This window comes from Pyrus communis, chromosome 11 (genome assembly GCF_963583255.1).
Source record: "Pyrus communis chromosome 11, drPyrComm1.1, whole genome shotgun sequence".
NCBI lineage: Eukaryota > Viridiplantae > Streptophyta > Magnoliopsida > Rosales > Rosaceae > Pyrus > Pyrus communis.
In genome coordinates this window covers 2887424-2901596 of record NC_084813.1, presented here as the reverse complement: position 1 = coordinate 2901596, position 14173 = coordinate 2887424, and the positions used below count along the sequence as shown (strand labels likewise).

Sequence of the window (14173 nt, the reverse complement as noted above, 5' to 3'; positions counted from 1 at the left end):
ACCCGCCGAGGTCGAAGTACTGGAACCATCAAAATGCATAGTCCAATGGCTATCGCGTGCGGTGACTAAACCGATGTCGACGTCGTCTCCCTCAGAACCATAAAGGGAAGGGTGTTGGGCCAAGAAGTCGGCGAGAGCTTGCCCCTTGACAGCCTTTTGGGGCACATACTGAAGGCTGAACTCGGATAAAGCGAGCGTCCATTTCCCGATTCGGCCTTTGACAATGGGCCGAGTGAGCATGTAACGAATGATGTCTGTTTGGGCAATGACCTGCGTGACTAATGGGAGCATATAATGCCGAAGCTTGGATGCGGCAAAAAACAAAGCTAAGCAAAGTTTTTGGACAGGTGAGTAATTGAGCTCTGGTGAATTCAGATTTCGGCTAAGATAAAAGATCGCTTGTTCACGCCCTACATTGTTATCTTGCGCGAGGAGACAACCAATGGATTCAGCGGCTGCCGAAATGTATAATTTAAGGGGTTTGTTGCGACAAGGTGGAACTAGCACGGGTGGGGTGGAAAGGGCCACCTTGATTTACGTGAATGCAGTTTGATGTTCTTCGCGCCATTCAAATTTGTCGATATCCTTAAGTTTAAGGAGCGTAGAAAATGCCTTCATCTTACCGGCCGAATTGGCGATGAAGCGATGGAGGAAATTTATCTGCCCGAGTAACGACTGGAGTTGTTTCTTTGTCGTCGGAGGTGGGGCGCTAATGATGGCGCGGGCTTTATTTTTGTTGACTTCGATGCCGCGATGGTGCACCAAAAAGCCTAGGAAATTACCGGGCGAAACACCAAAATCGCACTTGGCCGGGTTCATTTTGAGTTTATTCTTGCGCATGGGAAGGAACGCTTGCCGTAGATCGTCCAGGTGCGTTTGACGGCGTTTAGATTTTACGACCACATCATCGATATAAACCTCGACGATTGTACCGATTAAGTCGTGGAATATCATATTCATGGCTCGTTGATATATGACGCCGGCATTCTTGAGGCCGAATGGCATGACTACCCATTCGTAAGTACCAAGTGACCCAGGGCAACGGAAAGCCGTCTTGTGGACGTCGGCTTGGGCGATGAAAATCTAGTTGTAACCCGTATGGCCGTCCATAAAAGATAGCAGTTCATGATTAGCTGCGACGTCAATTAACAAATCTGAGATTGGCATTGTATACTCGTCCTTGAGAGTAGCCAAATTTAGATTACGGAAATCGATGCAAATGCGAAGGGCACCGTTTTTCTTCAACACTGGGACGATATTGGCCAACCATTCGACGTACCGAGCGTTCCTAATAAATCCAGCTTTTAGGAGCCGAACTAATTCTTCTTTAATGCTGAGTTGTACTTCGGTCAAAAATCGGCGAGGGGGTTGTCGAAAAGGCCTACACCCATCCTTGATGCGTAGCTCATGCTCTACAAGGTTTCGGTCGAGGCCTGGCATTTCATGATAGCTCCATGCAAAGCAATCTTTAAATTCCTGGAGTAACTTACGGAGTTCGACCTTCATGGACGGTGGGAGTAACACGCTAATAAACAATGTTCGAGGATCATCGGCCGTGCCTACGTTAACTTCTTCTAATGGGTCCTTGACTTGAGGCTGATGGTCTTCGAGTTCGGCCGGCGCAGCCTGAACTTTATCGAAAGATAGAACGGGACCGTTATCTGCTTCGACCAAAAATTCGATTAAATTGATGCCGGAATTTGGTTGCTTGGTAATGGCGTACCAATGGGCCAGCAGACGTTCCATTGTAGATGAAACCGCGGCCTGACACCGTTCTTGCTTGGTGTGGCTCGATCATCGGCATTGGTGACTAAATCTGCCAAGCCAAGTCTCGCCGAATCCTGTTGGACAGTCTTGGCGCCGACCTCAATCACTTTCTGTATCGAAATTCTCGTCGACCGCCTATCCTCGTTAAGGCCTTGGAGGGTGATGTAGCCGACGTGATCATCGTAATAGCGAACCTGAATCATGTTGGTTTCAAATGGTTGGTTATCGGCTGGGTGGACTACGACGGATTTGCCATCCCAAAATATGAGGACTTGGTATAGTGATGAAGGAATGCAACTGGTTTGGTGGATCCAGTCGCGGCCAAGTAATGCATTATAGTCGGTCTTGGAATCAATTATAAAGAATGACATCATGTGTTGACGACCGGCAATGCTAACTTCCAACGTGAGCACTCATTTGGTCTGAGACTTGTCACCAACGAAGCTGCTCATAGTGATCCCTGACGGAATGAGTTCATTATCAGAATGGCGTAAAGCCTTCATGACGGACATTGGCATAATGTTGACTGTGGCTCCACAGTCGACAAACACTTTAGAAATGGGAAATCCTTCGATGTGAGCCGTGACGTACAACGGCTTCAGGTGTTGGAGATTAACCGAGGGGGAACGGGGAAATAGTTTGGCCAAAGCCGCCTTAAGGTTGTCCCTGCTTCGGGTTTCAACGTCGTCGTCGTTTGCGACGAAACCTACTTGTGTTGCTTCCTCGGCAACCACATCCCCGTCCAAGAAATTTGACTGGTGGGTACTTGGTTGGAATTCAGCTGGTAGGACGTGGACCATACTGATCTCCATATGTTTGAGGACCGAGGGACCCATTGGATCGTGGTCATCGTCTTCTGCAGAACTAACCACAGTAGTAGTCGGTGGAACATCTTCGATCAAACTTTTGAGTGCCTCGGTAAGAACCGGTATCTGAGACGTGTGGACCAAGTCGAGTTTGGTTTGGCTATTTTCCTCGACTATATTGACTGCCGAAGACTTATGTTGGTCATTCGTTACACGAGCTCGTTCTTCATAGGCGATACGGGCGTTCCTCGTGTCTAGATATGTATCCAACCGTGCTATCCGTTTTTCCTCGTCGGCCGTGAGGCCGAAGAGCGATATAGCCGAGAAAACTTTGAAATGATAACGCAAATGCTGAAGGTCTTCGAGCGAAAAAGGTAATTCGGCGGCGTCGATATCTGTGTAAGGATCGACCTCAAAACCAAGGACCCGAGCCTCCCGTATATGTTGGAACCTAGCCTTAATTGCTGGGGTCGGAAGTTTTCTGAATAATTTGCTCGGCATCAGGGCAAGTTAGAGCTAGGTCGAGGGCTTCCTGACACGCCTTAGGTAGTCCGTACAAGTCATTGGCGGAGTATTTCTTATGAAACTCTCGCATGTACTCCAGGGATTCACCGAGGAATGGAGGGTGTAAGTTGCGCCGTATTTTGATAAACGGCTCGCGCGGTGGTATCGAAGAAAGTTTCCTTTCGGCCTATTGTCTAAAGTGCTCTAGACGAGCTCTCGTCTTCCCCGGCCGGAGAAAGATCTTGATACGTTTCTTAGACTCTTCAATAGTGGTTTCAAAGCCAGGAGTCGCTACTTTCTTCCCTTCGACTAACTCGGTCATGATAGTCGGGGTTGGCCGTTCACTAATGTTTTCCACGGCCTTTTTTGGTTGCCACTGGTTGGCAGGGCTGGCCTGCGCTTCTTGTCGTCGAGCCATGCAGTCTATCCGTTGGCGGCGACGTTTTTGAGATTTAGATAGCACCGTATATAAGCCAGTCGGAGAATTGTAACTGTACCAGCGTTGGTCCGATGTCCTGGGTGGTTTGAAAGTTTTGCGATCGGCTGGTGAGCTCGAACTGTTGGTATTGCGCGAGTAATAATCCTCATTATAGAAAGGTACGTCGAAGTCAAGACGCCGCCTGACCGAGACCTAGTCTTTCGGCCGTACTTGTGGGCCTAGTCGATCAAACACTTGATGTCGTGGACCGTTACCAAGTCCCTTCAGTGATGTTGTAGGGTCCGTGGGGGGTGTTGAAGATATCTTCTTCCCAGGTTCAACTGGTGTTTTACAATGGTCACATAAAACCTTTGATTCATGAGTTCCGTCGGAACTTGACCTCGTCATGGGCTCATCGGCGGGTGGCCCCAATTGTTCCGTAGGTGGTGCATTTGAAAATACATCAAGCTTTAGTCTTGTTCGACCATTCCGTTGACGGATATGCTGCACCGGGACGTATTCGGCCTTCCCTTTGTTTTTAGGAAGATGAGCATCCACCATACCAATTGTTGTTGAAGGGAAGGGATTGACGTCGACCGCCATCTGCTTTTTCGGAAATTTCAACTTTCCTTTCTCGATCCAACTTTGAATTGTGTCCCGGAACACAACACAATTATTGGTTGCATGCTTATTAGAATTATGATACTTGCAGTATATCTTTCCTTTTAATTCATCGGCCTTAGGGATAGTATGTCCCGACCAAAGTTTGATGATTTTTGCTGCCAATAATTGATCGAAAATTGCATCAGCTTTGGTGATATCAAAAGTGTATATTTTCGATGACTTACTCATTTCCTCGGCGGCCAAACGGGTTTTGGTGTCTTTGGAACTTACTTGAGCCAAAGCCTTGCAAACGTAGGGTTTATCTATTACTATCTCGGCCGCATCCACACTAGCATACTGAGGGTCTTCACTTTCGACCAATGCATAGTTAACCGTGGGATTCTTATACAACGTCCCCCGGGATGGTGACTTTTATATCTTTTCTTCTCGGAGCAGATAATCATATTGTTCAACATGTTGAGCAAGTTCGTACATATCTCGGATATTTGCCCCCAGAAACTTCTTTTTGTACTCCACGTCTAATCCGTTGAGGGCGATCCTGACGAATTCCACTTCGGGGAGTGGTATTCGGCACCAATTGCTGGCCGACTTAAACCTTGTTAGGTATTCCATTGGAGATTCGTCGGATGCTTGAGCCATCCTGGCCAACAATGATACGGACATCTCCATCCCTGGCCGATAGAATTGTTCGTAGAACTTTTCGACTAACTCTTCCCAACTCTGCACGGAGTTGGGCGGAAGATTAATGTACCAGGCGAAAGCTGAACCTGTCAGTGAAAAGTTAAATAGTCGTAATTTATAGAAGTCGCTATTGACGTCTCCACACTGCGCTGTGAACCGAGCCACATGTTCTAATGAGGATAAAGACGATTCCCCGGCGAAGAGGCTGAAATCAGGGATCTTAAAACCTCGTGGGTATTCAAACCTTTCTACATAAGCCGGGTATGGATGGATGAATTTTGGAAACTTCGGCCCCTTCTTCAGGGCCGAGTCAATCATTCTCTGGACTTCGGTCATGTTTACGGAAGCGGCTTCTTCTCCCTGGCTTGGTCCCTTGGATCTATTTCCCGGTCCACCTCTTTTTTCTAAGGTGATTGGTTGCGGCCGGGCGAACCCTCTCTTAACTGGTATTGGCACATTCGTCGAAAGCTGCCGAGGTTAGACAACATGGCCATCTTTGAATGCTTTACTAACCAATAGTTCAAGCATTCTGGTCTGTGTATCGTTGTTACTTCGTCTTGCTTCTAGTAAATCATTCATCTTTTGACCAATTGACTGCTCGACCTGACGATACTGTTCATCAAGTTGTCTCCGAAGAAACGACCTAGTTGGTGGATCGGAACCTTCCCCACCATCGTCGTCGCAATCTTCCACTATCCCTTCCGCAAACATGCCCGTCGTTTGATTCGGGACCGCTGAGTTGTGAGGTTGCCCCCCGAGACAGATTTCATTTTCTCGGCGTGTCACACTTGTGGCCTCGGGCGGCGCAACAATGATCGAATTTCTTGCAGGGTGCAAATCCTGCCCAAGGCCTTGCACTGGTAAGTCAGCTGTTGACTTTCCCATGGTTGTTTTCTTCTTTGTAGACCGTGTCTCAACGGTCATGAACTCCGAAGGTTTAGCACAAAGGTCCCACTGGGCGTGCCAAAATGTTGACTCTAAAAATTACAAAACCTACGTGGCGCGCAGGCCGAGTAACTAATAAGTTAACTACGTCCTTCGGTTGAATGCGAGGCGTGCCAACTCGTCGGCCGAGCTTGGCCAAGGAGTAAAATTTGTTGATGTCGCTTTGAGCACGTCGTTGACTTCTCTATCTTGCGATTGCGACCGAGGAAGGAACACTCTCGGTCTCTGGGTTCTACAGCCTGAAGACAAGGCTACTAATTTTGCGGAGTTCACAAATCGTCGGAGCCCGATTCGGTCACTGTGATTATATTCGTAAGCGTATAAGCACGTCGAATCAAGACCAAACTATATGGGCACATGTACTCAAATGTGATGTATGTCTTGATGGTAAACGTAGTTCGACCGTCGGAATGCCGAACCCTGAAACTTACTTGCGAGTATCCAATCATAAAATCACTCGGCATCCAATACGCCGAGCAATGCAATTCGTAACACCTGACTATGCTGAGAAGGCTAGCAAGGTGACCTCTGCCAACAAAGGTTCGAAAACCCTTCTCGGCCGAGACTTAGATAGGTAACCGGTCGACCTTGACGCAGTGCTGTTTATCCAAACTGAAGGTACTTCTCGGTCGGCTGATTCTGCGGCAGCAGTGCTGTTTATCCAAACTGAAGATGCTCGCCGGGTGCCTCCACAGTGCTGTTTATCCAAACTGAAGGTGTGTCGGCAGAAAAGAAAAGGAAAAATCTCAAGGTGTTTGAGAGGTTTTGCGCAGGGCAATTGTATGCTGATTTGAAGGGGTTTTTCTGTTGCATGATTTCTTGTATTTATAGCACCTCATTCCTTGAGACCAATTCGCATTCTGATTTGGATTGGGAGTCCTTGTCCCATTTCGACTCTAACTCGAACAAACCTACTCCCACTAGGATTCTGAATTTTCCTTCTTTTCGAGGCTTTATTCCTTGCCGGTCGAGAATCCTGGTCGCACCAGGACTTCTTCGACCTTTTCTATTTATCTGAACTACTTAGGATAGGATTTGACCGACCCTGCCAACTGGCCCGGGATTTATTATTCGGCCCATAGTATGACATAACCTTGGGCCGAGCACATCCTGCTGCTCGGCCCAACAATATTATTTTGGGCCCAAACAAATAGCTTCTTCCAAATAGTTACCATAAATTACCTAGTAGTTGATGCCATACTCTATGATTTGTGTAGTCTTTATATAAATTTCCACTGTTCGTAATGAGTTTCATTATGTTAAACTAATCCAAATGCCATGGATGGTTGCATAGTGGAATATACATAATAGTCTAGATGTCATAGATGTTACATGAGTTAGGGAAATTTGACAATCAATGAGATTGAGTACTTGTTAATAATTCGTTGTAGGAAATAAATAGGATTGGTTATGGTGAGTCAGACACTCCAGTGTTTTACTTGATTGAATTACAACTTGTTTTCTTGGTTGACACTTTTTCCATTGTGATCACACGTTCTTGTTTTCATCTGTTTTTTTTACCTTTAGTATCAACTCTAAAAACCATCATTATTTATCAATCTTTGTTGAATTTCACTACATTACAATTGGATTTAAGTTAGTTGTTTAGAATTAGATTGATTTATGTGGAACGATATTAAGTGCTTGCTTTCTATACTATCGAACGATTCGTACGCTTGCGAGCATAAAAATTTGGAACTATGTTAAACTAATTTTGGTTAGTTTAAATTTTGCAACAGAGATTTTCCATGTCAAAGAAGAAAGAAGGATGGGAAAGATTGAATCCACATGCATGTTTTACGATTCAACTATCCTTGGGAAAGCAACAGAAGTATAGTGTGATGAACATAGCTTCTGCGAAGGAATTGTTGGCTACACTAGAGACAAAATATATGAAGAAGAGTGCAGAGAATCGATTACAGCTTAAGAGAAAGTTGTACAGGTTCTAGAACAGAGAGGGCAAGAAGATGATTAACCATCCATAAGAGTTTAACAATCATTTAGCTAAACTGGCAAATCTTAAAGAGATAATCAAGGATGAAGACAAGGCTTTGATCTTGATGAACTTATTGCCTAAATCCTATGAGCCTTTCGTGACCACTTGGATTTGTGGCAGGGAGACAATTAAGTATGATCAAATCCAAGTGCTCTTATGAACCATGAGGTTAGACACCTTGACAAGCAAGAAAAGAATGACTCTGAAGCTTTGATGATGGGAGGGAAATTGGAAGAAAAGAAAGGTTCATACAGGAAAAATAGTAGGTTTCGTACCAGAGGAGTCTCGAAGAATAGAAAGTTCTTGGACAGGGAAGAGTGTGCCTTTTGTCATGAGAAATGACATTGGGAAAATGACTGTCTAAGATCAAAGAAAAGACTCAAGGAAAGAAGAAGGATGACTCAAAAGAAAATATGGTAGAAGTCGATGATGAAGAATTTGGATGTGCCCTAACTACCGAGTGCTATGGATTATATGAAATAATGGGTGCTCAACAAAGGTTGTACTCATCACATGACTTCTCAAAGGCATTGGTTTTCAGGCTTCAAAGTTATGATTGGAATTATGTATATGGGAGATGATAACTCATGTACAACTCAAGGAATTGGAAGTATCAGGATCAACTATCATGATGGTGTGATTCGAGAATTGCACATTGTAAGGTATGCCCCAAATCTGAAGAAAAAAATTGATCTCATTAGGCACTCTCGAGTCACAAGGCTACAAGTTTTACTTTGATAACAATGTGCTCAAAGGAATATAGGATCACTTGTCGTAATGAAAGGGTCTTCGAATGGCTTGCTTTATATGCTGCAAGGAAAGGCTTTAAAGAATGGAGTGGCTATGATAGTTGATGAAGTGCAAAGTGATAAAAGTGACTTCTCTGCATTATGGTATATGAGGTTTGGACATGTAGGAGAAAAAACATTGCAAGGATTGATTAAGCAAAGGTGTTTAAAAGGAGAAAAAACTAGAAAGATAGAGTTTTGTGAGCACTGTGCTTTTGACAAACAAACAAAGGTGAAATTTGGATCAGTAGTTAATCAAACGAAAGGAATTTTGAACTTTGTTCACTATGATGTTTTAGGGCTTGCAATGAATGCTTCTTTAGGTGGAAAAAGATGGTTTATATCTTTCATTGATGACTACTTTCATAGATCATGGATATATATGATGAAACAAAAGGATGAGGTCCTTGACATCTTCCTAGAATGGAAGAACACGGTGGAGAACAAGACTAGAAAGAAGATTATGACATTGAGAGGTGACAATGGAGGGGCATATACATCTGATCCTTTCTTTAAAGTGTGTAAAAAGGAAACAGCCACTCAGCATTCAGCTTTAGATATACTCCACAGCAGAATGGGATTGCAGAGAGACTAAATAAGAGCTTGCTCAAGAAAGTTCATTGCATGCTATCTCAAGCTAAGCTGCCACATAGATTTTGGGTAGAATCCTTGAGTTATGCATGTCATGTGCTTGATCGTCTACCATCAGTAGCATTGGAGTGAAGAGCACCCATTGAAGGTGGTCTGGAGAACCAGCTTATGACTACGATAAGTTACAAGTGTTTGGATGCAGTGCTTACTTTCATGTGAAGGAAAAAAACTAGATCCACGAGCCAAGAAAGCCATCTTTATGGGATTCAATAGTGGTGTGAAAAGTTTCAAACTTTGGTGCCCCGAGCTCAACAAGATTACAATGATTAGAGATGTGACCTTCGATGAAAGTCGCATGAAATTGAAAGAAGATGTTCAAACGGTAAAGCTTGGGGAATAAGGAATTGTGAATTCACAGCTAAGTAAGGAAGCTATGGAAAAAGAAAGACAAGGTGATCAACTTGGACATGAAGAGAGTGATCACGAAGAAAAAACACTATCATAAAAACTAAAGATGCAAGGTGATTACATAGTCGAAAGGAAAGGAAAAAGAGAAATATCCTTACTTGTGAGATATAAGGATTTCATGGCCTACATGGTATATGCATTGGCAGTAATTGAGGCTGAAATTCCCACTAATTTTGAAGAAGCAGTAAATAGTGAAGAAGAGAGTAAATGGCATAATGCAATGCAGATGAGATGCTCTCCCTTCACAAGAATAAGACTTAGGAATTGGTAGAGGCTGCCTAGAGGACGGAAAACAATTGACTGCAAATGGGTTTATGCAAAGAAGGATGGAATGGATGACAAGAGATTCGTAAGGTTTAAAGCTAGACTAGTGGTTAAAGGATATGCTCATAAGGAGGGAATAGATTACAATTAGATTTTTTCTATTGTGGTTAAGCACTCTCCATTTGAATATTGCTTGCCCTAGTTGCACAATTCAACCTTGAATTGGTACAACTAAATGTGAAGACTGCATTCCTTCATAGTAATTTGGATGAAGAGATTTATATGAGACAACTCGAGGGGTATCAGGAGAAAGGCAAAGAAAGATTGATTTGTAGGCTTAGGAAGTCTCTTTATGGTTTGAAGCAATTGCCTAAGCAGTGGTACTTAAGATTTGACAGGTTTATGAAGAGTCAAGACTACACAAGAAGTCATTATCATCATTGTGTTTATCACAAGAAGTGGAAAGATGGTTTGTTCGTTTACTTGTTAATCTATGTGGATGACATGCTCATAGCCTCAAGCAATATTTTAGAGATGGAAAAATTGATGGAGCAAATGAAAAAGGAGTTCAAAATGAAGATCTCAATGAAGTTAAGAAAATATGACAAATGGATATCACAAGGGATCAATAGAAAGGTTTGGTGTGTTTGTCTCAGAAACAGTATCTTGAGAAGTTGTTACAAAAATTTGGAGTAATAGAAGACTCTAAGCCAATGGGAACTCCATTAGGTGTTCACTTCAAGTTGGGTAGTCAGCAATAACCCAAAACTAATGAAGAAAAGATGAAGATGGAAGGTGTTCCATATGCTAATTTGGTTGGAGGATTAATATATCCGATGATGTGTACTTGACCTATTATAGTACATGTAGCTGGAATTGTTAGTAGGTTCATGCATAATCTTGGAAGAGTATTGGAATGCTACTAAGTGGATACGAAGGTATTTACGTAGAACAAGAGATAAAGGTATTTGTTATGAAAGATGTGATGAAGGAATTGATAAGTTCTCTGTTGGAAATGTTTACTCAAACTTTGCTGGTGATTTAGACAAAAGAAGATTGACAACTGGGTATGTTTTTACTATGGCGAGGGTTCTATATGCTGGTGATCAATACTACAACCAACGGTGGCACTAGCAACCACAGAAGTAGAATGCATGGCGATCGTTAAAGCTATCAAGGAAGCAATATGGAATCTAGGGTTTATAGGAGACTTAGTGTGGAACAACATAAGTTTAATGTACATTGTGAAAGCCAATGTGCCATTTACTTGGCCAGGTATTAGGTACATGATGCTAGGACTAAGTACATTGATGTATGATACCATTTTGTAAGAGAAGTGGTAGCTGAAGGTGAACTTTGTCTTAAAAAGGTTGCTATAGAAAATAATCCAATTGACATGTTGACAAAGGTGGTTAGTGCAGCCAAGTTCAAGCACTGCTTGGGTTTGGTGCAGTTGAAGCAAGTTCGATCTTGCGATATGGTGGAACAATGAAAGTTGTTGTTAGATGTCTCATTATGGATTTCATGCCAAGGTGGAGATTGTTGGATTTGTCATTAAATCAACATGCCTAAACTAAAACAAGAATAAAAGATGGAATAAGATGGAATAAGACATCTTGGGTGCAAGATATCGGTATGTATGTTTCCTAGTTTGTTTGTGATTTGGTTTGTATAGGATTTGGTTTCCTATATTCTAGGGACTAGGTGTAAACCCACGACATCTATTAGTATAAATAGATACTAATAGATGGAAGTGGGATAGACCTTTGTGTGACAATTTTAAGAGGCATAAGTTTGTGTACTTGAAAACACTTTGTATTTGTGAGTTCTCTTGTATTCGTTGGTAATCAATAAAGCTTTTGTTGTTATTGAGGTACTCTTATATTGGAGGAACTCTGAAATCGTTTGTATTTTGTTTATTGCTTGATTGTTTTGGTTTAGTTTACAACAGCATCACCGTACGAATGACCTCCAGATTAGATCTTAACCTCCAATTTTTCCATTCCCTACGCAAGCTATGTATATATGTATGTAAAAAGGGATTTGCATATTTGCAAATCTTCAAAGATTTGCCAATTTGCAGCCGTCCTCATCGCCCAGTCTCAATCCGCTGACTCCCTCTCCAAAGCTGAAAAGGCCTTCGCGCTCAAACGCCGCCGCCCATATCCTCAAATATCTCCCTCTCCTTTAAACACTAATCATCCTCATATTTTTAAAATTTTAAATTTTTAAATTTTTTTAATATTTATGTGGGCCCATGTTAACACTTGAAGCCCAGTCATTTTGTTCACGTGGTCACCACGTCACCAGTTAACAGATGTTTGGACGGAAAACTTAAGAGATGCATGAAAGTATCCCAAAATTATCAGATGTTTGGACGGAAAACTTAATACGTGGAGCCCAGTCATTTTGTCTACGTGGTCATCACGTCATCAGTTAACAGATGTTTGGATGGAAAACTTAACAGATGCATGAAAGTATCCCAAAATTATGACTTTAGGTACTAGATTAGGACGAAAAAAACTTGATGTATGAAATGTTGAAAACTAATAAATTTCATGGTAGTAAAATGAGATTAACTCTAATTTAAAAGTAAAATTTGAATGGTTATTTTTGTATTAATAAAAAATATAAAATAGTAAAATTTGAATATATGATCCTCCATAAAATACGAAACTGACTTTTCGTTGATAGCTATATATGTTGTGGTTGTGGAACTCCAAGTTTATTTAGTACTGTTGGATTTTGGAATCTTATGTGGTAAAATGTTTCGTAATTGAACCTCGATCTACCAAGCCTTAGAGATTTTAAGTATATTTAGTTTGTCTCTCAAATTGGTGCTGTTCTTTCCTGCATAAATATACGGGTGAATAATTCTTGTGGAACAAAACTATGGAAATGCATGACAGTGAAACTCCTGAAGATAGGGTGGTCGAAATCCTGTCCAAGTTGCGGCCCAAGTCTCTAATGCGATTCAAATGCATACGCAAGTCTTGGTGCACCCTCATCAATAGTCCAAGTTTTATGGCCAAACACCTCCACAATTCCATGGATAACAAACTCTCATCCACCACTTGCATCCTTCTCAACCGTTCTCAGCCTCACGTTTTTCCAGACCAGAATTGGAAACAAGAAGTTTTCTGGTCCAAGATTAATATTTCCATTGACAGTGATGAGCACAACCTTCATTATGATGTGGTGGACCTAAATATACCGTTTCCATTGGAAGATCAAGATTTTGTTCAGATTCACGGTTATTGCAATGGTATTGTCTGTGTAATACTAGGGAAGCATTTTCTTTTATGCAATCCTGCAACGAGGGAATTCATGCAACTTCCTGATTCATGCCTTCTTCTACCCTCTGCCGAGGGCAAATTCGAATTGGATACAACCTTTGAAGCATTGGGATTTGGCTTTGATTGCAAAGCTAACGAATACAAGATTGTGCAAATTATAGAAAATTGTGAGTATTCCGATGATGAGCAAACATACTATCATTGTACTACACTACCTCACACGGCTGAGGTATACACCACTATTGCTAACTCTTGGAAAGAGATCAAGATTGATATCTCAAGTAATACCTATTCCTGGTCTTGTTCAGTGTACTTGAAGGGATTTTGTTATTGGTATGCAACGGATGACGAGGAATACGTACTTTCATTTGATTTAGGTGATGAGACATTTCATAGAATACAATTGCCTTCTAGGGGAGAATCCGGTTTTACGTTTTTTTATATTTTTCTGCGTAATGAATCCCTTGCTTCTTTTTGCTCTCGTTATGATCGAAGTGAGGATTCTCAATCATGTGAAATATGGGTAATGGACGACTATGACAAAGTTAAACATTCATGGACAAAACTCCTAACCATTGAACCCTTACAAGGCATTGAGAAGCCATTGACATTTTGGAAAAGTGACGAGCTTCTTATGCTTGCCTCCGATGGAAGAGCCACCTCTTACAATTCTAGTACTGAAAATCTCAAGTATGTGCATATTCCTCCTATTCTCAATAAGGCTGTAGATTTCCAAGCTCTAATTTATGTGGAAAGTATTGTTCCACTCAAGTGAGTCGAGCACAAAGTTCCATTTTTTCTCCTATTTAATTTGTATGCATGATCTAAACCTTGAGTTTGCATCTTTTAATTTAATTGTTCTATGGCCTTTGTACCAGGTTGGCTTGTCATGGACCGCCTTTAGTTTTTGTGCTTTCCACATGTAACGTTATTCAATTTGAAAGTTTATGATAACTAATTTTCTTTAAAGTTAATTAATAATAACAATTCCCTTCAGTTTTTTTTTTTTTTTCCTTCAGAGAATT

At 41.9% G+C, this 14173-nt stretch overlaps 1 protein-coding gene across 1 annotated transcript; it reads left to right on the top strand.

The window, feature by feature from the left end:
* The first annotated feature begins 10398 nt into the window (after positions 1-10398).
* LOC137708058 (F-box/kelch-repeat protein At3g06240-like) lies at positions 10399-13923 on the top strand. Its single transcript, XM_068447039.1, has 2 exons — positions 10399-10418; positions 12762-13923. The coding sequence occupies exons 1-2, from the start codon at positions 10399-10401 to the stop codon at positions 13921-13923; spliced, it is 1182 nt and encodes a 393-aa protein (XP_068303140.1).
* The last annotated feature ends 250 nt before the right edge of the window (positions 13924-14173 follow it).

Excerpts from the sequence above, each read along its gene's own strand:
- LOC137708058 (XM_068447039.1), top strand. The coding sequence starts at position 10,399 with ATGGAGCAAATGAAAAAGGA. Across the intron at positions 10,419-12,761 it reads ATGGAGCAAATGAAAAAGGA|TGAAACTCCTGAAGATAGGG; the intron begins GTTCAAAATGAA and ends AATGCATGACAG.